This window comes from Hyperoodon ampullatus (assembly GCF_949752795.1).
Source record: "Hyperoodon ampullatus genome assembly, chromosome: 1".
Lineage (NCBI taxonomy): Eukaryota > Metazoa > Chordata > Mammalia > Artiodactyla > Ziphiidae > Hyperoodon > Hyperoodon ampullatus.
Genome location: NC_136914.1, coordinates 9,943,021 through 9,968,578, shown reverse-complemented (window position 1 = coordinate 9,968,578; position 25,558 = coordinate 9,943,021). Strand labels below are relative to the sequence as shown.

Below are 25,558 nucleotides of genomic sequence, written 5' to 3'. Positions count from 1 at the left end.
AACAACAAGCATTTGCAGAGCATTTTTATTTCATTCTGCTATGCGTGGAAGCCCTTTACATTATATTTAATTACATTATATTTAAGCAAAAGGGGTAATTATTTTCACTAAATATCTACAACAAGGATCCATCTTATGCAACATGGAACACATTTCAGAGTTAAATTACAGTAATAATTGTGGTGTGGCCTACATTACTTTTCCTTTATGAAAATACGTTTCATTTGATCTAATGTTATGTTTTTTTATTTCCAGAAAGTGAGCCATCACTTTTAGAATTCAAGCCATTCAGTAATGGTCCTTTGGTTGGTGGGTTTGTTTACCGAGGCTGCCAGTCGGAAAGACTCTATGGAAGCTACGTGTTTGGAGATCGTAATGGGTAGGTTTCCTGATACCACAGTTTGATAGATCAAATGACATATCCATTTATTATTGGGCAAACCATCATAAAATATTCAAATGATTGCCTCCCTTTGGAAATCAGGTGTGGGACACACATAAATATTATTAATTACTTTTAGTTCCACCATGTTTGGTGGGATAATTCAAGAACTTCCTAAAAGATGCTTTTTAAACATACTTGATCAAATTCATAAAATAATTTTTAAGAGCAGAGAGGTCTTCAGATAGACATTTCATATTATTTAGAGTCTTCCCTTCATCCTTAACATAAATTTACTATGATCATGAGTAAATTGAAAACTGTGGTTTTACGTGAGTTGTATAAATATTTTAAAAATTATCTGGAAGGCTAAGAAGTTTTGCTTTTGCCAAACTTTTGGGACTTTTGGCAACAGACCTTAATTTGTCTCTATTCATAGGAATGCTACAAAATTAAATTTTAGCCTAAAGTTCAGAGGTCACATTGTGGATAATTATAAGAAACTCTATGATGAAACCCAAAATAAGAATCTTGTTCCCCAAGTCACTGGCATTCAGGCATATGGCAGAGCTGATATGCTTGGTCGCTGAAAGGAACTAAAAAAAGAGTACTGACCCCATGATCTTCCCCCATCCCTCTCTCTGATTAATAGCACAGCATGGAATCTAGTCCTGGAGAGGAAGTATCATTCTCTGGATGAAGGGGAGGGCTTTTCTCAGACTCAGGTACTTTTAGTACCCCGCCTCCAAACAAAATATTATCTTAAGTACTTTCTCTTCACATGGGAATTTCGGCATATTCACACACATTATGGGCTATATTATTTTTCCCTTTAGAAGCCAGGTCTGTGGCACAACAATTATTTATTATGAGTTTTATTTTAAACATTTTATTGTGTTTTTTAGGCAAAAGCATATTTTCATCGTAGGTTTCTGGTATGTTTTGTTGTAGGAATTTCTTAACCCTCCAGCAAAGTCCTGTGACCAAGCAATGGCAAGAAAAACCACTCTGTCTTGGCAACGGTGGTTCCTGTAGAGGTTACTTTTCAGGTCACATTTTGGGATTTGGAGAAGACGAATTAGGTACTGTACAAACTATTTCTGTTGTTTCATTCTCAATCTTTGCCCAAGAGGCTCTGTTCTGCTCTGAAAAATAAGTATAACAATCTCATCCTCCATTTGTTGGAAATGTAACCTACAGCAAAGATGACCAATTCAGTATTCTCTTCCAATAAACTTTCTCTGGGGGTCTTTAAATCATATTCCTCCCCCCCAGAAATATGAAAGTAATAAAGCAGAAAAATGGGAGTCAGGAACAAAAGAGAATTTTTGAGTATTGAAGACAGAGAAAATTTTAAATGTCTACTGATATTTTTGATGCAGCTAAGTCATTTGTTTATATTCTCTATCTGAACCTTTGCACTTATCCATGTCTCTTGGAATAAATTAAAATTTGTTGTAATCTGAATCTCACTTTTTTTTTTTTTTTTTTTTTTTGTGGTACGCGGGCCTCTCACTGCTGTGGCCTCTCCCGTTGCAGAGCACAGGCTCCGGATGCACAGGCCCAGCGGCCATGGCTCACGGGCCCAACTGCTCCGTGGCATGTGGGATCCTCCCTGACCAGGCCACGAACCCGTGTCCCCTGCATCGGCAGGCGGACTCTCAACCACTGTGCCACCAGGGAAGCCCCTGAATCTCACTTTATCCCTTATTGTTTTGCCCATTGAGGCATGAAATTTGTGCAAGATAATCTGACTTTGTAGATCTGCTTTCCAACAGAATGGAAATTATCTTCTCATTGATAATCTCCAGGATAACATACAATTTATTTGTTGGTATGTTATCAAAATGTATGCAGCTTAACAAGCAAAAAGAAGTTGATATTGGAATGTTACCAATCAAAGGGTGAAATGCTACCAATTTTAAATTTCAGAGATAAATGTAGTTTTCATAATGATTCCCTTTAAAGAATAATATCTAAACAAACTATGGCTACCATGCTCCTTTAGCCTTGGGGATAAATTTCTAGATATTAAGAAAAGTTGTGCTTCTATCTATATCAGAATTATTAATATTTTTTTAACTTTTTAAATAAATTTATTTATTTATTTATATTTTTGGCTGTGTTGGGTCTTTGTTACTGCATGCGGGCTTTCTCTAGTTGTGGCGAGCAGGGGCTACTCTTCATTGCGGTGTGCAGGCTTCTCATTGCGGTGGCTTCTCCTGTTGCAGAGCGTGGGCTCTAGGCTCGCAGGCTCAGTAGTTGTGGCTTGCGGGCTCTAGAGCTCAGGCTCAGTAGTTGTGGTGCACAGGCTTAGTAGCTCCGTGGCATGTGGGATATTCCTGGACCAGGGATCGAACTCGTGTCTCCTGCACTGGCAGGCAGATTCTTAACCACTGCGCCACCAGGGAAGTCCCTAAATCAGAATTATTTACTCTAAACACGCAGATTTGGTTTTCCTACATCAAACAGAGAATTCTTCAGAAATACATCCATGCCATTCACTTAGGTTACCAAGGGACTCAGACAAGTTTCCTGAAACACAGCACACAGATTTCAAAGCTGCAGGAATATAAGGATTCAAAGAAGAGAAGTCCAATCTATCTTTTTCTTGTTCTAGCATTGAAAGCATCTTGCATTTAATTTTCCCTTGAAATTCTCCTACTCCATTCAAATGAACCAGAAGGATACCTTTTCTAGCTTAAATCTTCTGTAATTGTAATTTAAACGTCATTGGCAAACTCTGATTTTAAAATATAAATTAGGGTCACATTGTTTGTGGCAGAGTTAGAGATGAGTATTTAGAATCATTTTGATTTCCCCAGACCTTACTGCCAGTGACTCACCATCATTCATGCTATTAGCGTCACCCCCATTAAAATATCCAAATATCTGTCCACACTTAATACAGTGTTGGGAGGAGAACCAAGAAATGAAGCATATACAGTTCTTACTGTCCAAAAGCCACAACATAGTGTATATTTCATAATTAAAAATAAATATACTTTCACTCTTTAATGCAAAACTCTTTGGTTTTTAATTAAGAGCCATATAAGAAAGTGAGTTAGAGCTTTCATTTTTTGAAACAAAAAGTGTTGAGAGTATTTTTTCTATGTGTGTGTGTGTGTTTTTAACTATAAAATTAGGATGGGTTTGTTGTAAGGACTAAATGTGGTAAACTACATAAAGTACTTGAAATAAATATGATTTTTTTTACTTACATTCCTTTGCCTTTTAACGTCATTTTTATTTTTTCTGTTGTGTCTGTGTTTTTAATGTAAATCCCATAACATCCTTCCCAGAAGTGAGAAAGCAGTAGGGTGTGCTTAATACACAATAATAAAGTAGAAAAGAGAAATATAGACTAAATCAAGACCTATTTCATGAATAAGAACCAAATATAAAGTTTAAAGCCTTATAAACATATAATCATAAATACAGCTTCTAATTCCCTATTCATGTGATCAGTTCTATATATTGAATTATATGGAAGGAGTGGTAATAAACGAGAGCGGTTCTCTCCTAAGAGGGTACTCCTTCTGTTGTAGTTCATTTTCAGGAACACAGCCTGGCGTCAGGAATCAGAGACATGGAGCTGGGATTGAGCACAAGGGTCTCTCTCTCTCTCTCCCCCCAGCTATTTATTTTAATATATTTTGTTTAAAAAGCTAAATATTAAAAAGGAGTACCCAATGCCATCTGGCCTCAAATTATCAATTAACAGTAACAACTTGGTAACCAAACCTTTGAATCTTGGGTGGAATAAATCAAGATAAAACTTGCCATTCCACACTCATTCTACAACTATTTATTGAGCACCTATTCTGTGCAAAGCTCTGCTCTAGGAGTTGGGGATACAGGAGCAGATAAAGAGGTAACAATCTGAACTGTTTTCATGAAATTTACATCCTAAAGGAGGACAATAAAAATAATTTAAAAAAAATATATTGTAGGGCTTCCCTGGTGGCGCAGTGGTTGAGAGTCCGCCTGCCAATGCAGGGGACACGGATTCATGCCCCGGTCCGGGAGGATCCCACATGCCATGGAGCGGCTGGGCCCGTGAGCCATGGCCGCTGAGCCTGCGCATCCGGAGCCTGTGCTCCGCAACAGGAGAGACCACAACAGTGAGAGGCCCGCATACTGCAAAAAAAACAAAACAAAAACAACAACAACAACAACAACAACAAAAAAAAATATATATATATATATATATAGTACATTAGTTGGTAATAAGTGCTTAGGAGGAAAAATCTAGTTGTAAAGAGGGATAGAGATGGCTAGGAGTTGGGACAAGTGTACTTTTAAATAGAACAGTCAAGAAAGATGATATCTAAGCACAGACCTGAAAGGGGAACAATGCATCTAGTGGTGGTCTACTGACAGGAGCCTGAGATAGGACCTGGGACAGATGCTGAGGCGGGAGGAGCCTGGGACACCAGGGGCCTGAGACAGGAGGCTGGGACAGGAACCTGCCTTGCATGTCCAAAGTCAGGAGGTGAGGCTAGAAACATTGCAGATGGGGTCAGAGCAGTAAGGGGGAACATTGTCGGCCACTGTCAGGACTTACCTTTGCTGGGAGAGAGATTAGGTGCCATTGGAGGGTATTGAAACAGAGGAGTGTGATCCAATTTATATGATCTAACTTGCCTTTTAAGGAATCCCTGTGGCTGGTATGTTGAGAATAAACATAGAAGAATAAGAGTAGGAGCAGGGAGATCAGTTAGGAGGCTGTTGCCATCTTCCAGGTGAGAGATTAATATCTGCTCGCACTGGAGTAATAGTGAGATGTGGGGAGAAGTGATCAGAATTTGCATGCACTCAGGCAAGTGATCTTCTGTGGATGTATGAATATATAATATATGTATATACATACACATACCTACATACACATACATACATATTATATATATATAATAATCTGCTAGGCAAAAGAAGGTAAGACTTTGTAATACTGTGAATTAACATTGTATTTCTCTCTTCATAGGTGAAGTTTACATCCTATCAAGTAGTAAAAGTATGACCCAGACTCACAATGGAAAACTCTACAGAATTGTAGATCCCAAAAGGTGAGTTTTTTTTAATATTCCGTTAAGTCAGGTAATATTCTCTCAGTTATTCCAGTGCATTCAAATTAGTGATGGAATTGCAATTAGCCCTCAACAAAGATGAACATTTCCACCCTGTCCATCTGCTAAGTGCTCTCCTGAGAGACCCTCAGTTCCAGTCTCTGAGGCCTAGACTTGAACACCCTGAACTTTAAAGGCCTTATTTCGATCACGTTCATGGCATCTTTGTTGTCATCTGAAAGCAGCATTATATTTGTGGAATCAGGGTCCTCACTTAAATGTCCGAGGAGGAGCCTGATGTATGAGGCAGCGGCTTCCGCTCTCTTGTTGGAAGCAATAAACCCTCCTTCCCTTTCGAGAAAACCAGGAACATTCTGGCAGACCTTAGTATGCTTAGTACAACTTTTGTTAGGTAATCAGGATAAGTTATTTCGGCAGCTCAACATTGGAGCCTCATTTTATAACTGGATGCTCACAGCTTCTGTGACTCAACAAATGAAAACTGAAGAAATATTTTGTTATTTATTTCAGCAAAAGGAAGATGTGAATGTTTTAATCCTTTAGAGAATATAATTATCCCTCTCCTGCTCTTCTCTACCCACCCACCCAACTTCAACACACACACAACTTTCAAATTATCTTGAGTCATCATTAGTCAGTTGTTAACTTCATGGATAAAATCAGAACTCTCAGAAGCTTCTAAAATTATATACTGTCAAATAGATATTAGCCATAATTTTAGAAACAATTATTATAGGACTTCAGTATCCTCACAAATACGATTACTGTGGAATGCCAGTAGTGGTCAGACCCTAGCTTCGCCGTGCTGTGAATTTCTAATGCTTTCTATGCTAACTTAGCTTCATGAGCCCATTTGCAAATTTAAATTCCCAAACTTCAAGTCCCTTTCAGGAGAAAAAATTCCAATAATCTGAAAAGTTTACTAAGAGCATTCATTTAATTCCACTTTAAAAATATTTGTAGGTTATAAATGGTGTATGTTTTTCTGAAAAATTCACTGACTAACAAATGGAGATTTTTGCCCTTTTTCCATACCCTAAAACACTATTTGTCCTGAGAAAAATATAGGTTGACATTGGTGCTGCAGAACCAGAAGAGACCAAAAATGGTCTCTCTATGATAGAAGGCATCAGATACACCCACTTATCACACAGTGACAATGACAGTTTTCCTTCTCTATTTAACAGTCCACATTTTCTTTCACAGTAAGAGAAGTACCCATCTACACACTGTAAGGGTTCTTTTCTTCCTTGAGTGTGAAACCAGTGTTCTTCTGTGAGAAGCAAAGTAATGAATGAAAAACAAAATATCAGACACTTTGGTGATTGTTGAAGGTGGCAATATTAAGAACAAAAATCAAACCAGTGTTAATTCATAAAATAGCATTCTAACGATTCAGAATGAGGTCTATGATTTCACTCAGATCTATTGCCATTAGTTTCAAAATAGCCATTGTTATTCCATTATATTTGTCAAAGTTGATGTGCTTTTGCAAGCTTTCTGGTCGTGTTATTAATTCTCACTGCTTCTCACAGAAATGTTTCTCTCTTCCTCTGGATTGTTTAGTCTGTTGGTGGTGAGTTGAGGTGAATTTTACACCTTCAGTCCATTATTAGTGTCTAATTACCAGGGCTGCCATAAGGGACCTTGGCTTTGTGATCATGGGGCCTCCTCTCATAGGGTGGTCTCAGAGTGACATACCTGAAAGGCCTGACTTCTCATTATGGTGCCTGTTTCTGGTGAGTCGTGTCATGCGTGCGGCCAGGGTTAAGATGTGTGTTTGGTTTTCAGAAGGTGGGGGGATTAACAGAGTCCCAGAGACACAGTCCTTGTACACAGGCCCAGGCATACATTTCAAAATTAAACTGAGTATAAGAAAACAAATGTTTTCATAAACATTTGTTGGAAGCCTCATGCTGTTTCGATTTGGATGCCAACGTTTGTTATTATAGTAGTTCTGCCCAGATGAGTGGAAGTTCTATATAAGCAGACACTTTTTAGTATATGTGAACGGGATTATTTTGGAAACACGAGCTAATTACTAACCTAGCTGTGTTCAGGATGTCTGCTTCAGAGCACAACTGTTTTCCTAAAATGTTTGAGGGAGAGATTGAAGAAAGAGCCTCATCAACGGAAAAAAAATAATACACAGACATTTCTTGTTACATCAAAAAACCTAACTCAAATTAAAATCTTAGATTAACTGTATTCTTGTGAAAGAGCCCCAGACTTGTTAGAATAATGTCTTCAGAATGAATTTCAAACATTCAGTTGACTCATGACTCTAAAAGAGAATAACTACAAATCATAAAATTTTTATATTCTGTATTATGTATCATAGAAGTTACATTCCTACACACCATAAGATTTATGTTTTTTCTCTTTTTTTCCTACACACACACACTCACATATAAGAAAAATGAGGGAGTTTTGAAACGATATGTAATATTCTTTGGTCATTTTGACAAAGGCAGACGAGGTCCCAGCATTACCAGCTCAGTCTGTAAGGGCAATCTGGTCTCAGACCATATGTTACATAATCATTTACATAAGTTTAAAATCATTTATGGTGGGCATCCTTCTCAGAAAAGGATGGCAAGATAACCTGTTATAAAACACAAATGCCATTGTTTGCAATCAAAAAAATGAAAATTCTATGAGAATACAACCAGCTTTCTCTATGGCTTCACTAGAACTCAGGAGTTTTGTTTTTTTTTTTTTTTTTTTTTTTTTTTTTGGCGGTACGCGGGCTTCTCACTGCTGTGGCCTCTCCCGTTGCGGAGCACAGGCTCCGGATGCGCAGGCTCAGCGGCCATGGCTCACAGGCCCAGCCGCTCCGCGGCATGTGGGATCTTCCCAGACCGGGGCACGAACCCGCGTCCCCTGCATCGGCAGGCGGACTCGCAACCACTGCGCCACCAGGGAAGCCCAACTCAGGAGTTTTTAAAGGAAAAGCAGAAAAGGGAGGAATTTTGCCTCCCTGTTAGAACAGGGATACCTTCAGAAGTGGAAGAGTCTCATTTCATGGCAGAGTGGAGTTAGGCGAATCAGTACAGTCAATCATTCAGCTTGCTGGGCCACTTTGCTGGGTCCCCCAAAGCCTCAAGTACTGGCTTCTGCATGCCCTGGTCTGGGATGCTCCTTCAGCCAGCAGATGTCAAGGCATTGAGGACAAGAGCTGGACACTCATTTCAGTCTCACTTAGTAGAGCCATCTGAAGCCTGTCAAGATGAGGAAGTCTATGCTGGCAGCATAGGCCATCACACGGTCTTGTCTCTGAATCTTCCTTAGTGTGGATGCTGCATTGTGTCACCATACTGTGCTCCTTCACCTGTCAATAAAGTACAGGTAATCATCCTGCTTCTGCTTCATTTCTGTAGAGCACTGTGAAGATAAGTAAATATTGTATTTAAAGCATATGCAATTCTTTAGTACCATTGGTGTTCATTCCATGCATTCAAGAATTATTTTCAGGTGATCTCTCAACTTTTGAGGTAGTGTTAGTTTCAGAATTGGGGTCAAGGTGTCCACGGAGTTTTAAAGAGCCCTGAGTACCTAGTTTTCGAATATCCAAGTCATGTCTTAGAGGCTTGCTCTTTGTTAAATCTTTTCAGAATCACACAAACGCTCCTGAGGGATGGAGATGAAAGAATTCTAACAGAATTTTGAATTTTCCAAGCTTTAGTTTTATAGAACACAAATATTTTCCCACTATTGAAAAAGATTCTTTAATTTTTGTTTCAGATGGACTTAAACTAAATGACCTTTTCTGACCTGGAAATGTTTCCAGGGTTATTTCTCCAGGAATTCATAAAATAAAATCATCCTTAAACATGTCGATTTAATTCCTGTGTACCCAGTCTTACTCTATTTTAACACGTTGCTTATCTGTTAACCCCCTAAGTCACACAACCCATTCCCTTAAGAGGTCTATAAATTAACAGTGCAAATTCCCAGCTTCAGAGGTCATCTTGCAGAAATGTCCTGTCCCCAGACTCTTGTGTGACCAACATCAAAAACTGCCCTCCTGTCTCCTCCCTGCCCCTCCTGTGATGACCCCACTTATGCTCTTTGTTTATTTATTTGTTTATTTAATATCTTCATCCTACTCCTTAGTCTACTGGATGCCGGAGTGTGCTTTTTTTTTTTTTCTTCTCAAAAATCACTTCATGAGAGGAAATTGGTTCTGTTTATCCTTTGCATATATCTCAGGGAGCCAGCAGGCAGCTCTGCCATCTTAAAGAAAGCCATGCATAATGGAGAAGGTTTAGCCCAATAAGCCAGTCTAGTCCCAATTCATCAGTCAAAGTTTTATGCAAGTGGCCTCCCTAGGTTGATAAATCCCCACAGTGCCTGTTGACCCAGCTGCCAAGTCCTCTTGCTGCAGGCGGTGTTTTCATGGCCACCCTGACAGTAATACAAACTGTTTAGCAGCTCCATTGACCTTTCAGCTATTAACAGGGACACAGGCTCAACGAGGGACTAGTTTTCAAACATGACAGAATTTCTTAACACTAGAGGTCATGAACAAGTATATGCCCTATAAAAATTCATTCAGCATGGTGGATTTGAAGTCTAAAAGACAAGGAAGCATGGTCCACACTTTTGCTATAACTTTTCTACACTTCCAATAACTATAAAGAGTATACACTTAGGTGCCAGCTTATATTTTATTCTTAATATACTATAGTTTACGTGGTAGTGTACAATAGTTTTAGGGAACAAATCCTTCCTATGCTGTCAGATACCATCTGAAATTTTAAAGATATATTGCAAAAGAATGAGATAAGATCAAAGTCAAAACTTCTAATGACTGGATGAGCATGCATACATAATATATGGTAATGGCCTAAGTGTAACTGGAATTTTATTCATATTTTACCAAGATTTGTGTGTTTCTGTATATACGCACACAAACACCCTTAAACATACTCAAGTATTCCACACAAGGCTATGTAGAGCCATCACCTATTTCAAAATATACACAAAATGATTATACCATAATTTATGAAAAAATTTTCTCTAAACGACCATGCTATTTTAAAAGTCTATACTATAAAGCTTCTTATGTTTATATCCTATTTTCTGAAGATGTGACATATGACCACAGCATTCAAGGGAATTTTCTGCTTTATATTAATTATAGTCTTTCTTAAATTATCAATTTTAAATGTTGGAATATCAGTTCCTAGAGTAATTGTACAGATTGCTATGAAAACTTGATTGAATTGCCACTTATAAATGGCATTTGTTAAAAAGGTATAAAATGGAGAATATGAATAATTAAAAATATATTCTTCAAAAAGAGCCTCATTTTGTTAAGAGCCTCTTAAAAGCATTTCTTTTCAATACCCATGTTTCTCCCCCACCTGGGACATGGTGGAAATCTGATATTATTAGACCTTCTGAATATCTTCTACTTTTATTGTGACAGTGTATCATCAGATGTTACAGTTCTCGAGATAAAGGCAGATTTAATCTTGCATAAAACAGCCACACAAATTTGCAAAAAGATGGTTTCTAGAGGAAGATATACTTTTTAAAGAAAAAAAAATTACCTTAGCATCACTTTTTTACTAATTCATTTTAGTTGAGTTAAAAAAATCTGTTGCTTAAATGACTCGTTTTTGTCAACATTGACAAATGAATCAAAAGGTGTAACATCAAAATTTGGGAATTTGTCATCCTAATAGTCTTTAAAGAGAATTTAAACTGACATTTTTGTGCTATTTTAGAGGACAGAAAATGATTTCAAATTTTACTTCCCATTTAAAACATTTAGTGATATTTAAAATTTCTGCCTTCATAGAATATAAAATTAAAACACTAGTAGATCTACAGTTTTTTAAGTGGGAAAAAGATTTATTTTTTAGATGGCTTCTAAAAGAAAAATACTATAGGCTTTAAGACTTCTGAATTATGTTGTAATCAAAGTGTTACTTAAAATGTCTATTTTCCCAGTCGCAGACATTTCTTATTTAGTGTCTAACATTTTTATCAATTATGGCTTATGAATCAAGTTTTTAAGTTAAAAAAAATTGGTTTTAGATGTAAAATTCTGAACAGAATGTGGTTCCTTCTTTATATTAGGAAGCAATGGCATTGGCTTTTTATTGTACCCTAATTTTTCAGTTTTTATTTTTCTATCATATCAAAGTACAGTTATACAAGATTAAGTCATGAGATTTAATCAGTCTGCAGGTATCTTTGGCTTGTCTCCTGTGTTCAAGATATTGTATTATGTGCTACGGAGGGAGAATATACATGAGAATTTAGTCCTTTCCTCTAAGGAGCTTATTTTTATCTTAAATCAGGAGATTGCACACATTACATAAAACATGAACAATATTATCTGAGATAAATATTGCCACTTTGGGACAACAAAATTATGCCAGAACATTGTACATTACAAATTGCCAGATAATGGTCCAGAAGGCAATGGGTAAAACTCACCATGAGTTGGCTTCTTGGTCCAGTCTGCTCTACCAGGGGGGAACAAGGCCTCAGCCTGGCTGCTGTACAGGCAGAAGGAACCTTCTCAGTTGACTGTCAAAATGAGAAATAAGTGCCCACAATGAGTTTCCCTCCCCCAGGAGACATTCCTCCAGCTTTGCATGGCTCTCTGCAGGTTTCACTCCCTCCTGAGTTCAAAGCCTCACGTCCATCACCATTTTGGTTTTGTGTGCTTCAATCTCCCCTGAGCAAATCTCTCCTCCAGCTACTTCCCACCTGCTCCCTGGGCTGCCCTCTCCCAAGGTACCAAGTTTTACTTTTGCTAGTGCTTTAGTTACAGGGTTGCATGGATCTCGAGGGGTTTGCCCCAACTCTGTTTTTCCCATAAGCATTATTTTTAGTATGCGATTTTGTAGAATACAAGATTTTTCAGGAACAAGTCCACTGAATTAAAGTGCAAATGCCTATTTTTCTAATAATTGTAGTGGACCAGTTTCTGAATTAAGGACATTGCAAACATAATACAAGAAACACCTAAGGCAATTTAATAAAATTGGACTTTGTCCTTTTTTCCCTAAAAGCAGACAACCTCATCATCTGGTTTCAATAGTCATTTCTCCTAGGTTTTCCTTTTAAGGAAATACATAACTTTTCATTTCCTAATCTTCGCCTGGAAATGTATAAACTGAGGTAAGCTGATAAAGCTGAAATGAAGGCGATGCACACACCCTTTTAGATACTTGTGTACAGTGGTAGTGATGTTTGGATAGGGAGGTTAATAAGGCCTGAAACACAGGTGCCTGGCTCCCTTTTTCCGAAAAATGACCAGTTGAGAAGAAAGCTATGCTTGAAAAGAGTTCCAGATCATCTGGAATTAGCTGTATGAAAACTATTTCATATCTTCGTCCATGTTCTGATCTTCTAAATTTGGGAATACCAAGGTTGGCCCCGTCTCATGAGGATAAAGTTTAATATGAAATTACTGGAAAGTGTAAGTGGCTTCATTATCTGCTTTCATTCTGGTTGCATCTTTAACCATAGAACAAAATTGAGCAGGTATTTGTGAAAGTTCTAATAATTTCATTAACACTAGGTGGTCCAACTCACAGCTCCACCAAATTGCCACTGCCTTTGTCCTCTTTGAGTTTAGCACCTACTCAACCCCAAACTGCCATATTAAAGCCGGTCGACACTATTTCTGAGTGAGCGTATGCTCAGCATTTAAATCAGAGACCTCAAAATGAAGGCAACCTTGGTCACAGAGAAAAGAGCCGAGGCCCAGCCCCACTGTTCAGCGTATTTCAGAACAGAGAAATGCAGTGGTTTGAGAAATAAGATAGAGCACTGCCTTTCCCATTCTAAATTTGAATTCTAGAAATATACAGTACAAATTTAAAATGTTTAATATGACCCATAATGTATACAAGTTCAGAGGTATTCTTGAATTTGTTTTCTTTTCCTTCACTCTATATATGTTACTGAGGACATATGTAAAAAAATTTTTCTAAGCAGCTTACATATGATATAATGTCAAAGAAGGCATTCCTTAAGAATGAAATGAAAGCAAGTAGCTCTTAAAACGTTTAATTTTTTGGTACATCTCAAATGGTACTTGAAAAATATTCTTAGGAAATGTGTGTTGCTCTCTCTGCAGCCACGAAGTCCTGTGAGACCGATATTGCGTGGTTACACAGCAGCAGATTCCATTTTTTCTGTTCTCCAACCTGGAATAGGATTGTATTATGAATGTATAAGATTCCTCAGAGCAAAATTGAATTTGTATGATGTTTTATCGTTTTACCAGGTACTACAAAATGGTTATATGTAGTCAGAATCCAAAATTCTACTCCTCATGGGTAAACTGACCCTGAAAAGAGAACTGTCAACATAAGTAAGAAACATTTAGTGAACATCCAGAATGAAGAAAATTATCCAGACTAAAAGAAAAATTAGTTTGTATGTTGACCTTGGAGAAAGGCACTAAAATGAATTATTTAAAAGATGACATAGCACTAATACACTAGTGCTCATTCCTATGCCTCAAGCTATACAAATGGGAGAAATTTCCCATTTTCTTACTTTTTTGAGGCAAAAGTGCTGAGTAATGGTTTAGGAGCAATGAGTGGTTATGGGTTATGGCTTGTATATCGAATGCTTACCGAGTGAGGAAATCCATGAAACCACAGAATCTGTGGTGGCACAGGAAGGCTGCCCCCTCATGTAGAGGCCGTACTCCATCCAATCACAAGATCCCAGAATATTCTGTACTTGGAAGCTCCTGACCACACTTATTCATGGCCCCATTAACCACTTTTGGCTGGGCATGGCCCTCATTAAGAAAGGGGCCTCTCAGACTTGAACATGCGTGTGAGTCACTTGACAAACTGAATGAAGTGCAGATTCTGATTCTGTACGTCTGGGGAGGGCCTGAGAGTCTGCATTTCAGATGACCTCCTGCTGGGGCTGCTGCTCTGGGACCACACTGAGTGATGAGGATTTCGATTTATCAGTTTTTCTTACCTCATGACAATAGGGAAAAGCATGGAAGAAGGATCATTTTGCAAAGGTTACAGTTGCAAGGGAACACTTTTCCATGTGTCCCAATGTGACTATGGATAAAGGAATAAGGGAATTCCCTGGTGGTGCAGTGGTTAGGACTCCAAGCTCTCACTGCTGAGGGCCTGGGTTCAATCCCTGGTCAGGGAACTAAGATCCCACAAGACAAAAAAAAAAAGAATAAGACAGTTCTTACATCATGTCCTTAATCACCTCAAGCAGACTGTTGTCTATGAGAAGCTATAGAATTAGCACATCTTCTGAAATTTCCAATGAGTCAGGAGTCTTATAAAAGAGTGTTACTTAAAAAAAAAAAAAAAAAAAAAGATTATTACTCATGATCAATGTACCTTGTTTTACAATAACATAAATTTAAAATCTGAACCCCTAACAAAAATTTCAGAATGAACCCCTTTACTTTTCATAAAGGACACAATAGATCGAGTTCTGTAACACTCACTCCAAAGATCAGGCCTGCTAAGACAGAATTTATCCCTGTGCTTCCACGCAAATGCACAGAAGACTTCTCATTTATTGACTGATTCATTCACTTATTAAGTATCATAAAATTAAAACCATTCTTTAATCCCACTACCCAGAGACATTCACTGTTGGCCTTAGCTATTCACAAAAAGTCGTCACAGTATAATGTGTGTTATAAATTACTCAGGCTTCTCAACTTCCTCCTTTATTTCAAGAAAGTATCTAAAGCTTTATGCTACTACACAGAACCAGCCAACGTAGGGTTCTAAGAGAACGTCTTACATTTCTGAAAACAATGCTTTATACGTTAAAAAATGTTGGGCAGTTTTCTACACTATCGCTTTAGTGTTTCATTATTTGTCATATGTAAAGGGGTTAGAAAATGTGTTTTTCTAATTTAAATTAAGTTTGAGAACTATGGGGATAACTGTCAACAAATGGGCACCATATATTCTTTATTAAAAACCTGAATATCCTCTTGGGTAAGTTTTCTATTTTGAAAGCTATCTCAGACTTCATTCAGTAGACCTAAGAGTCCAAAAGTTTAAAAAGTAATTGTTTAAAAGGAGAGCAAGACCATTTAAGTAATTTTTATTAGGCCTACATTAAGATGCTCAATTTCCCAGCGTAATAAAAATAAGAATAAAAAATGAGTTTATCTATCACAAGTATATACCCTAGATTTTTGTTTAGATCCCATCTAGGTGTGTATATGTAGTAATTAGGAATATACAAGATGGTTTATTTCAAGGTGACAATATTAATAAAGTTCAAATTTACTTGTTTTATTCCCTTTTCTTTCTCCTCATTCCATGTAAAGGAACCTTACTCTTTTCAGTGGAAAGAAAAATGTCCCTAGAGCAAAGAATGAGTGGCGAGGAAAGAGATGGTTGGGATCACCAAAAATCTTTGTCAAACTTTAACAAATGTATTACGAGAAAAATGAATGTTGATATGTTGACTTAATTCCCAGCTGGAGGAGAAAGTAATCCCATCTCTTTATGTCATGCTTACTTCTTAGCCTGTTGTTTATTTATTATGATTATAATTAGCGTAAAAATGCTTTATTTAAAATGAATTTAACTATGCCTTGGAAGAATTTTGTAATACAATATTACAAATTTGTAATTACAAATACTTGTAATTAATACAAGTTAGTATAGCCAATAGAGAGAAATACAGTGAGTGTTTTTAGTTTTATGCTTATGATATAAAAGTATAGTGATTCGATTTTATGATATTCCTCCCCTAAATAGTCCATATATTCCTAATATTGTCACTCAGTAGCATTTTAAGGAAACAAACACCCTTTTAAAATTCCACTCGTTTCATTCATTCATTCATTCAACAGATTTTTAATAAGGATCTTCCATGTGCTGTACACTCTTCTGGGTCCTGGAAAGACACAAGAGAAGAGAGGGAAATACTTGTCTTCATGGAATTTATATTCCAGATTTGAAAAAAGTTTCTACTATATGCATTCAATTCAATAAACATTTATTGAATGCCTATGGTATTTTCCTATCTCCTATGACTATAAGTAGTTGAGGCGATAAAATACTTTGGTAGTTTAAATATCATCTTTCTATAACATCCCTCAATCCTAAATTAATTGCACCTTCGTCTGTATTCCTGTGATACTTCATATGCACCTGTATCATAGCAAAGATCATACTGCCTTATACTTTTGTGTCTGCTTGTCTGTCTTCCCCACAGTGGTCTCCATGAAGATCAGGACCATGTTTTGTTTCTGTCTTATCCCCATGAGGAGCACAGTACCTGGCAGAGTCAATGACTAGACTTGAAGAGGATTGACTATATAGTTTTCACCCTCAGAAAGCTTTTATTTCAATGGGGAAGGGAAAGGGGAAATAAGATTACTCATTCCTTAAGAGAAGTGAAGTCCTATAGGTGATGGGCTATGTTTTATGTACATTTTCATGTTCAAGGCTCCCCAATAGAATAACATAGAGAGAGAGGATTTATTTAACATGCTAAGTGAGGAATGTTAGTTGTCCACTTCATAAAAGAAAAAAAAATTATTTTCCTAGGTAATTAAATAAAAATTTAAGGGCATCATAATGTTTATATATGACAGCCACACAGTTTTATATAAGCTAAACAAGCCCAAGCATGAAGCAGTCACATCCACCGATAGATAAGCATTTGCTCAACCCTAGGCAAAAAAAAAAAAAAAACAACTTAGAATTCCCTGCATAATCTGAGTTTCCACACATTTGAATGTTTGGTGAAAATCAGACAACGTGTCTAATTGGAGGATCATCCGGTTAAAAAGGATCAGATACCCTGCCCTGAAGAACTGAACTTCCACAGAGAATCTCTATTCGTCATACCCCCTTATCTGTTCCCAGTGTCATCACACCCCCCTTATCTGTTCCCAGTGCACATGAATCAATGTCCCTACACTTTGCCTCAAAGAGGCAACATCTTCCAATGGTAGTTGTTTGATCGAAGTCACCTACGTTCTTAATCCATATGGTGTCTTCTCCTCTTTAGATTCATCTGCTCAGGCATGAATCATATCATCAAGTAGCACATGAGTTATGTGCCTGCCTTTTTTGCATTGCATATAACACGTAACATATTCTTGACACACTCTGTTTCTGGGCCTCTTTTCTTGAATGAACCAGAAAGAGCGTGAACGAGTGAGTAACAAATAGAATTGGGTAAACAGAATCTCAGTTACCTGTAAAATGGAAACAATACCTGTTTACCGATTGTCACTCAGTAAATGATGGTGGCCTGTGACTCAGAAGAACGTGATGGCTACTGAGAAACTGCTCTTCTGATGGTCACAAATGCCACCATCGTCTCACAAACAAAATAAGAATTGTATATGTGGAAGAAATAGGCAGACTTGGGCTATTCAACAATAAGAAGGCCAAGGTAATGCCCTCACTTTCCTTGGCATATCCGTTTAACATCTTCACCTTATCACGCTCTGCCATTACTCTCAGAAAGACTCCCTTGGGGGGCACATAGGAAATAATTGATGGTGTGTTCTGAGTGAAAATATGGAATGCCTTAAGTACCTTTCACATAAGCTGACCATTTCTAGATTTAAATAAGAGGTTGAATAGATTTAAGGGAGTTTTCTGAATTGTCATGTTAGTTGCAAAACAATACTTTCTTTTATTTTATTTCTTTCAGTTTTTATTTTATATTGGAGTATGGTTGATCAACAATGTTATATTAGTTTCAGATATACAGCAAAGTGATTCAGTTATGCATATACGTGTATCTATTTTTTTTCAAATTCTTTTCCTATTTATGTTATTACAGGATATTGAGCAGAGTTCCCTGTGCTATACAGTAGGTCCTTATTGGTTATCTATTTCAAATGTAATAGTGTGTACATGTCAACCCCAAACAATGCTTTCAACAGAGAATGGGATGTTATTGGAGAGAGGAGCTAAATAAGTCATTAGATATTTTAAATATGGTTTTGAGTCATTGTAGAAACAGCCTGAGGTCAAGCTCCAAATTATTATCACTGTTCATATTGCTACAGGGGCATAACAAGATAACCTGTCTCAAGAAAACTGAGTCTGCAGGGCCTAATTATTTGCTTCTCTTGGAAAGCTATATCATTTACCTCTGTGGTGGTTCTGACCTATAATTATCACCTTCTTTGTTATGGTACTTAAGGACTCCAACTGATTTGCCCATCCTCCTGGTGGTGATTTGACTGGTTATGAAGTGTTTACTTACATTCCTTCACTGAAAAGAGCTTTCTCACCACACTGAGGCACAGGTAGCAGTGACTGATAGCAAAGTACCACTGCACATTTTTTCCCAAAGGTTAGGTAATGAGCAGGTGTGATCATGATTCCAGCATGAAACAACTTGAAAGACACCCTCTTATTCAAAAACATTTAGAACTATAACAACCATCTTCTGAAGGCATCTTGGTCCCTCTCTAAATGGTGGCAATTGTAGAGCAATTAAAACAAAGTCTATGACTTTTAACATGACAGATAAGATGTTTTTGTTTGCTACAATTAGCATTCTTTTTCTTCATAGCAGGACAAAATCAAATTATAAAAATATATATGTGCATATATACATGTATGTATATAAAATCTCTCTATGTAGATCATTCCTTGCATAGAGTTTAAACTTCGAGTCAGTAGTAAACACACACATGTGTTATGACGTCCTTTTAAGAACAGTCATTCTGGAAAAAGTATTTCAAAAGAAATGTAAAAATGAAATAAAAAATGATTCCCAAGCTTTTTAGGCTACAACTGTTCATTCTGATGAGTGCCTTCAGCCTCGTGATGTTGCCAAATATGCCAATAACAAGTGAAACCTATCTCAGGTGCTATTCCTAAAAACTTTTGGCATATTGAGGGGAAAAAAAGCTTTAAAATATCTATTCATCTTTATTTTTTAAACTGTAATTGCTAGGTATTCTTAGCTACCAAAATATTGATGTAACGTAATTACATTTTTAATCAATGAGTTTTGATCATGATAAAGTTTCTTACCATGTTTGATCTGTTCCCTTTGGTTCAAAACTGGTTAGTTTGTTAGTTTGTTTCCTCATGGGTGTGTATTTTCTCCTCTTAGAAAGTTGTCGACCTTTCTCTCTGAGTGGCGTAAAAGAAAGTTCTCTTTGGAAAGCAAGAGACGTGCTTTGCAAGCTACGAAATCACTAGATTTCATTCCAATATTGATTTGCAACCGAAATGCACTTTTGACGGTTGTCTTTTGATGCAGACCTCTGATGCCTGAGGAATGCAGGGCCACGGTCCAGCCTGCCCAGACCCTGACCTCTGAGTGCTCCCGGCTGTGTCGGAACGGCTACTGCGCGCCCACAGGAAAGTGCTGCTGCAGTCCAGGATGGGAAGGGGACTGGTGTAGAGTCGGTTAGTGTTCCTTCTGTTCCGGGGAGATGGGCCTGCAAGAACTTAACGTTAGTTACTTCTTCTAGAATGACCTAGTGTTCAAAACTGTAGCCGTTTACAATAGTAATGCTCAGTCTGTTTCTGAACTTGCACCTGAAATCGTTGCCATTTTCCTAATGGAAACAGTTCACGTATATAAGTTAATCATAAACATAATCGAGTTCTTTCACAAAGTCACACATGAAAACAGCCCAACTAGATCATCCCTGTGGACTCTCAGCCCTGGGTTTGAGCTTTCACACCAGCCAATGACCTGGTGCTTGCAAAGCCCCTTTCCGAGTGCCAGCATTTTCCAGACACTCCGTAAAGGCCCTCCCTAAATTTGCTGCTTGCCTTCTTGCTGCAGCGTGCTAAAAACAGGGGTTTTCAGTGGGTGTTTTTATGGAAAAGGGGAAAGTGCAGTTATCTAGAGGCATATGATGAGATTTTTCCATTCTTTTTGCCACTGCCTTGTGGACCATCAGGTGGGTGTGCAGCTGCTCAGCGAGGAAATGAGATTCATTCCAAGGTTATTCTATCCTTTAACTTGCGACTTCCACAGATACATGTAATCGCGTTTAAATTCTATTTGATGTGAAGTAAGACAATTAGATTAATTTAGATACCTAGAGTTTAAGATGTGTATATTGAAAGTACATTTTCAACAACCAGCATATACATATTACTTGCAAAAGATTTTGATCTCTGCTATTTCAAATATTAACGTATCTCTTGCCAAAGAAAATTCAAGTCCCATATTAATATTTAACAGTATCCTTAATTCATAAATGCCTTCTTTCTTTATTCTAAACATGTATTTGTTTTAAAAAATTATAACCATACCTCGTTTACCTCATATATTGTCAAATAAAGTAGACATTTAAAGTCACAGAGACAGTATCCATTTTAAATTAAGCTTAAATTGCTTCAGCACTAATAATATTACGTGATTGATTGATATCATGGTTACATATCTAGGAAAAAGCTATCATAACTGAAACTCAACAGAAATTAAGTAATTACATTATTTTTAAAAAATGCTTACATTCTATTGACCCATTCTGTCTCCTTTTTCATTAGTTGGCCAAAAAATGAGAATCAGTGTTTAAATGCAATAATATTCTAATTCCTGATGATATATCTTCCCTCTGCTTCCTTCTATGCTTGACAATATCTATTCTCTCTGCTTTTATGTGGTGTCCATTTTGTCTTATTCCTTACTTATATTTTGCCTAACCTTTTAAGTCACCTCAAATCATCAGATAACAAATATTTATTGAGTGCCTGCTAGTAACAGTATGTTAAACTGAGGGTAAACATAATTTTGAATCTAGGTGGCTTAATACATACCATAATAGGTATTAATAATGATATATGATATAAATGAAAGTTTATAAGCAGGGGTCCCCAACCCCCGGGCCACAGACTGGTACCGGTACCGGTCTGTGGCCTGTTAGGAACCGGGTCACACAGTACGAGGTGAGTGGCGGGTGAGCAAGTGACGCTTCATCTGTATTTACAGCCGCTCCCCATCACTCGCGTTACCGCCTGAGCTCCGCCTCCTGTCAGATCAGTGGCGGCATTAGATTCTCATAAGAGTGCAAACCCTACTGTGAACTGTGCATGCAAAGGATCTAGGTTGCATGCTCCTTATGAGAATCTAATGCCTGATGATCTGAGGTGGACCTGAGTGAGTGATGCTAGCGCTGGGGAGTGGCTGCAAATACAGATGATCATCAGCAGAGAGGTCTGACTGCACAGAGACCATAATAAATCAATTGCTTGCAGACTCATATCAAAACCCTATCAGTGAGTGTCAAATGAAAACAAGCCCAGGGCTCCCACTGATTCTGCATTATGGTGAGTTGTATAATTATTTCATTATATATTACAATGTAATAATAACAGAAATAAAGTGCACAATAAATGTAAGGCACTTGAATCATCCCGAAAACATCCCCCACCCACCCCACCCCCGGTCTGTGGAAAAATTGCCTTCCACGAAACTGGTCCCTGGTGCCAAAAAGGTTGGGACGGCTGTCATAAAGTACTTTCATGTTTCCACTCAATCAACTAAATACTTTGAATATATAAGAGAAACCAGAACCATTTTATTAAAGTAATATATTTGTGGTATTTTTGACCCAAGTAAGAACTTTTGACCCAAGTAAGAACTTTATTCTTATACTCACATAGTTTGCTCATCTCCCATAAATTTAAAAGACTATTTTGGTCTATTTTCTCCCTGTTCTTTCTTTCCCATATATCAGCCACAGATCCCTGGATTTTGATTAACGCCCTGGAAAAGGTTAAAAAAACCTCTGTCCCCTAAAAGTATAAGGACATGTATTCAAGGAATTTGATTCTGTCTACAGCGGCTGCACACCTCAGATTCATCCTATCAGTAAAAGACAATTAAGTTATATACCCGGGCTTCCCTGGTGGCGTAGTGGTTGGGAGTCCGCCTGCCGATGCAGGGGACATGGGTTCGTGCCCCGGTCCAGGAGGAGCCCAGATGCCACAGAGCGGCTGGGCCCGTGAGCCATGGCCGCTGAGCCTGCGCGTCCGGAGCCTGTGCTCCGCAACAGGAGAGGCCACAGCAGTGAGAGGCCCACGTACCGCAAAAAAAAAAAAGTTATATACCCAATTTTATGTCTCCATCTCATTTTAGCAATAAATCTTTACATTCCCTACCTATATTATAGTGGTAAACATTCTTTTCTGAAGCAATCCTGCTCTGTAGAGCATCCCTGTAAAGGATTGCTCAGAACGTCTTTCACTGGGCAACTGCACTGACCCCAAGAAGGGGCTTCAGGGTGTAATCAGAAAGGGGCATATGCACTACACTCCCTGGGAACAAGGAAAGGGAGGAATCCAAGGGAATCCACGTGGTGGATCCTCCCTCCCACCAAAATCAAAAACTGACCATTTCTTTTCTTTTTTTTTAAACTCTAGTTTTGTTTTGTTTTTAATTAATTAATTTACTTATTTATTTTTGGCTGTGTTGGATCTTCGCTGCTGCAGGCGGGCCTTCTCCAGTTGTGGCAAGCGGGGGTCACTCCCTGCCGCGGTGCACGGGCCTCCCATCGCGGTGGCCTCTCCCGTTGCGGAGCACAGGCTCCAGGCGCGCAGGCCTCAGTAGTTGTGGCACGTGAGCTTAGCAGCTGTGGCTCGCAGGCTCCAGAGTGCAGGCTCAGCAGCTGTGGCGCACGGACCCAGCTGCTCCGTAGCATGTGGGATCCTCCCGGACCAGGGCTCGAACCCATGTCCCCTGCATTGGCAGGCGGATTCTTAACAACTGCACCACAAGGGAAGCCCAAAAAACTGTCCATTTCTTGATGTTACAGTGGTGATGCTCCAGCCACTGGGCCTTTCTCTCTGGCCACGCCCTTCCCACTGTGAGGTCCTACCCCAGAGGGATGGAAACAGAGCGGTACTTGGCAGGCCCTGTGTTGGAGATGCCCTGGGGAAGCAGAGGTTTTAAAGAACTGAAACCCTCGTTTTCCATAAAGTCATTTCTGCAAGGGATTGAAATTGTTTCCCATGATCTGGATGATCCGCTTCTCTCAAAATGTCTCCCACTGTCTGTTGCATTCTGGCCCCCAAATAACTAGAAGTCTGAAAGCCTTCTCTGTTTGTACTTATTAACTTTGGGATCATTTGGGGACTGGCTTCCTCCTCCTTTCCCTCCGTTCCCTTACTCGTCAGATATTTATTGGCCTCATACTCAGTGCTGTTTCCGACTTACAGAATGGAGTGTGATTTTATTGCTCTTTTTTTTCTCCCAGCAAAATGTGAGCCAGCGTGTCGCCACGGTGGAGTCTGTGTTAGACCCAACAAGTGCCTCTGTAAAAAAGGATATCTTGGTCCTCAGTGTGAACAAGTGGACAGAAACCTCCGCAGAGAGACCAGGGCAGGTATTCTTGATCAGATCATTGACATGACATCTTATTTGCTGGATCTAACAAGTTACATTGTATAGTTTCTGGGACTGTTTGACTATTCCTTTCCAATGGGCATTTATTTTTTATCCTGTCATTAAAAAGAACGACTGTTATCCTGCTACACACTCCTGTGATTTCATTTTCTTTGATTAATTTAAAAGTCATTTCCAGAAATGTGCAGACCCTGTGTGTGTATATAGGCACGTTTGTTCACATATGCACATACGCACACACGCTCACAACCCCCGTGAGCGTGGTTGCGTAACAGATGGGTTTTTTAAATATATATTTCCTTGTGCAGAGTAATTTCCCCAGAAATTCCATTGTAAATTGATAACAGAATTTTTATGTCACCGGAAGAGATTATTTGCCTTCCCAGGAATTTTCTGTCTGTAATCACTAAAGTCAACTTCAATGGAGTTTTAAAACATTACTGTGCAATCTGATGGATTGAATTTTAAAAGGCCATATTTTTATATTAAAGGACTATAATATGAGAGAATGTTTCAGAGCTCCCTGATGAATTTCTAAGAGGGCAACTTGATATAAAATTGTAATCTTCATTTTTATCAATGTATCCAATTGCAGAATGTCAACGCACTTACCTTTTTATTGGCAGAGAAATCTGGTGACTCTAGCTTAATTTCAAGATGGTTTTCAAATTAAATCATAACGACAAAGTCTAAAACCAATCTTCCTAAAAGGTCTGCTTTTATTGTATAGTTTATTTAACAATAGGCACTGGGTTTGTGTTACATATTTATATTTTTTATTTTATTTTTATAATATAGACATCACCTAGATGAAACACCTTTGCCCTGTCCTGTAAAATACTAAAGTTACATTTTTCACCAACTTAATTGGAAAGAAGGGAAGTGAGAAAGCAAACAGTCTTTAATGTGCTGAGGATCTAATCTAACAAAGTATCCTTGTGCCAACATGTAATCCTTACCGACGGATGAGAAAGCAAGAAAACAGCCACTCCTTACAAAATTCCAGCATTAAACATTTGTAAAGTGCTTTCCACCATAGCAAGACTGTCAGAGTATATGTGATGAGAATGTTGCAGGTTTCACACTGAATCGCCTCACTGGAAAAGAGTTCACTCGTTTTTAACAAATCTTGCCTGTGTCAGCTGTCACTTGTACCAATTTTTAATATGATCATTCTTGCCAAAGATGACTTTTAATGTATACGTTCCTTCGGAACTCAGTGAAAATCCTCTCTGGTTCATTTATGAATAAATTTCCTGTAAATGTTCTGTTCGGGTTTTTCAAGAAATGCCACATTCTAACTTAAACTGCTAAAAGTCTGGTACACGTTTTTCTTCATGGTTTTTGAGGCCATCCTGCCACGTTTGGATGATAGCAAAATTATCAGGCCTCTTTGCCCCACTGAAAAAACATCGACTCATGACATGTGGGCACCTACTATAGGTTGCCCTTCTCTAAACATCTGTTCCTCCAGAATCTAAATTGTAGAGTAGGACAGATTATACAGCACAGACTGACTTCCCAAACCTGCTCCTTAGCTTTACGAAAAGGAGCCTCCATTTCAAAAATAAACAAAATCTTGTAACTAATATCTGTCTATTGTTTTAAAGCGAGAGATCTGCAAGTAAAGCACAGTGAAAACCCACAACATAGAAAGGTTGGTTAAGTACTCTGCTCTTGTCTTCCATATATGATTACTTAAGTTTCAAGTGACCTCATGCCCAATGGAAATGGGTTGACAAATCTTGGT

At 38.2% G+C, this 25,558-nt stretch overlaps 1 protein-coding gene across 1 annotated transcript in view; it reads left to right on the top strand.

The window, feature by feature from the left end:
* Nucleotides 1-23,853, top strand: part of HHIP (hedgehog interacting protein) — a gene marked incomplete at both ends in the record, with an annotated part of 89,558 nt that extends 65,705 nt beyond the window's left edge. The window contains 5 exons of the mRNA XM_079709707.1: nt 256-379; nt 1,334-1,464; nt 5,367-5,448; nt 19,705-19,853; nt 23,660-23,853. Of these exons, the coding sequence (XP_079565833.1) occupies nt 256-379; nt 1,334-1,464; nt 5,367-5,448; nt 19,705-19,853; nt 23,660-23,853 (680 nt within the window). The remainder of the gene's footprint in view (nt 1-255; nt 380-1,333; nt 1,465-5,366; nt 5,449-19,704; nt 19,854-23,659) is intronic.
* Between the last annotated feature and the right edge of the window lie 1,705 nt (nt 23,854-25,558).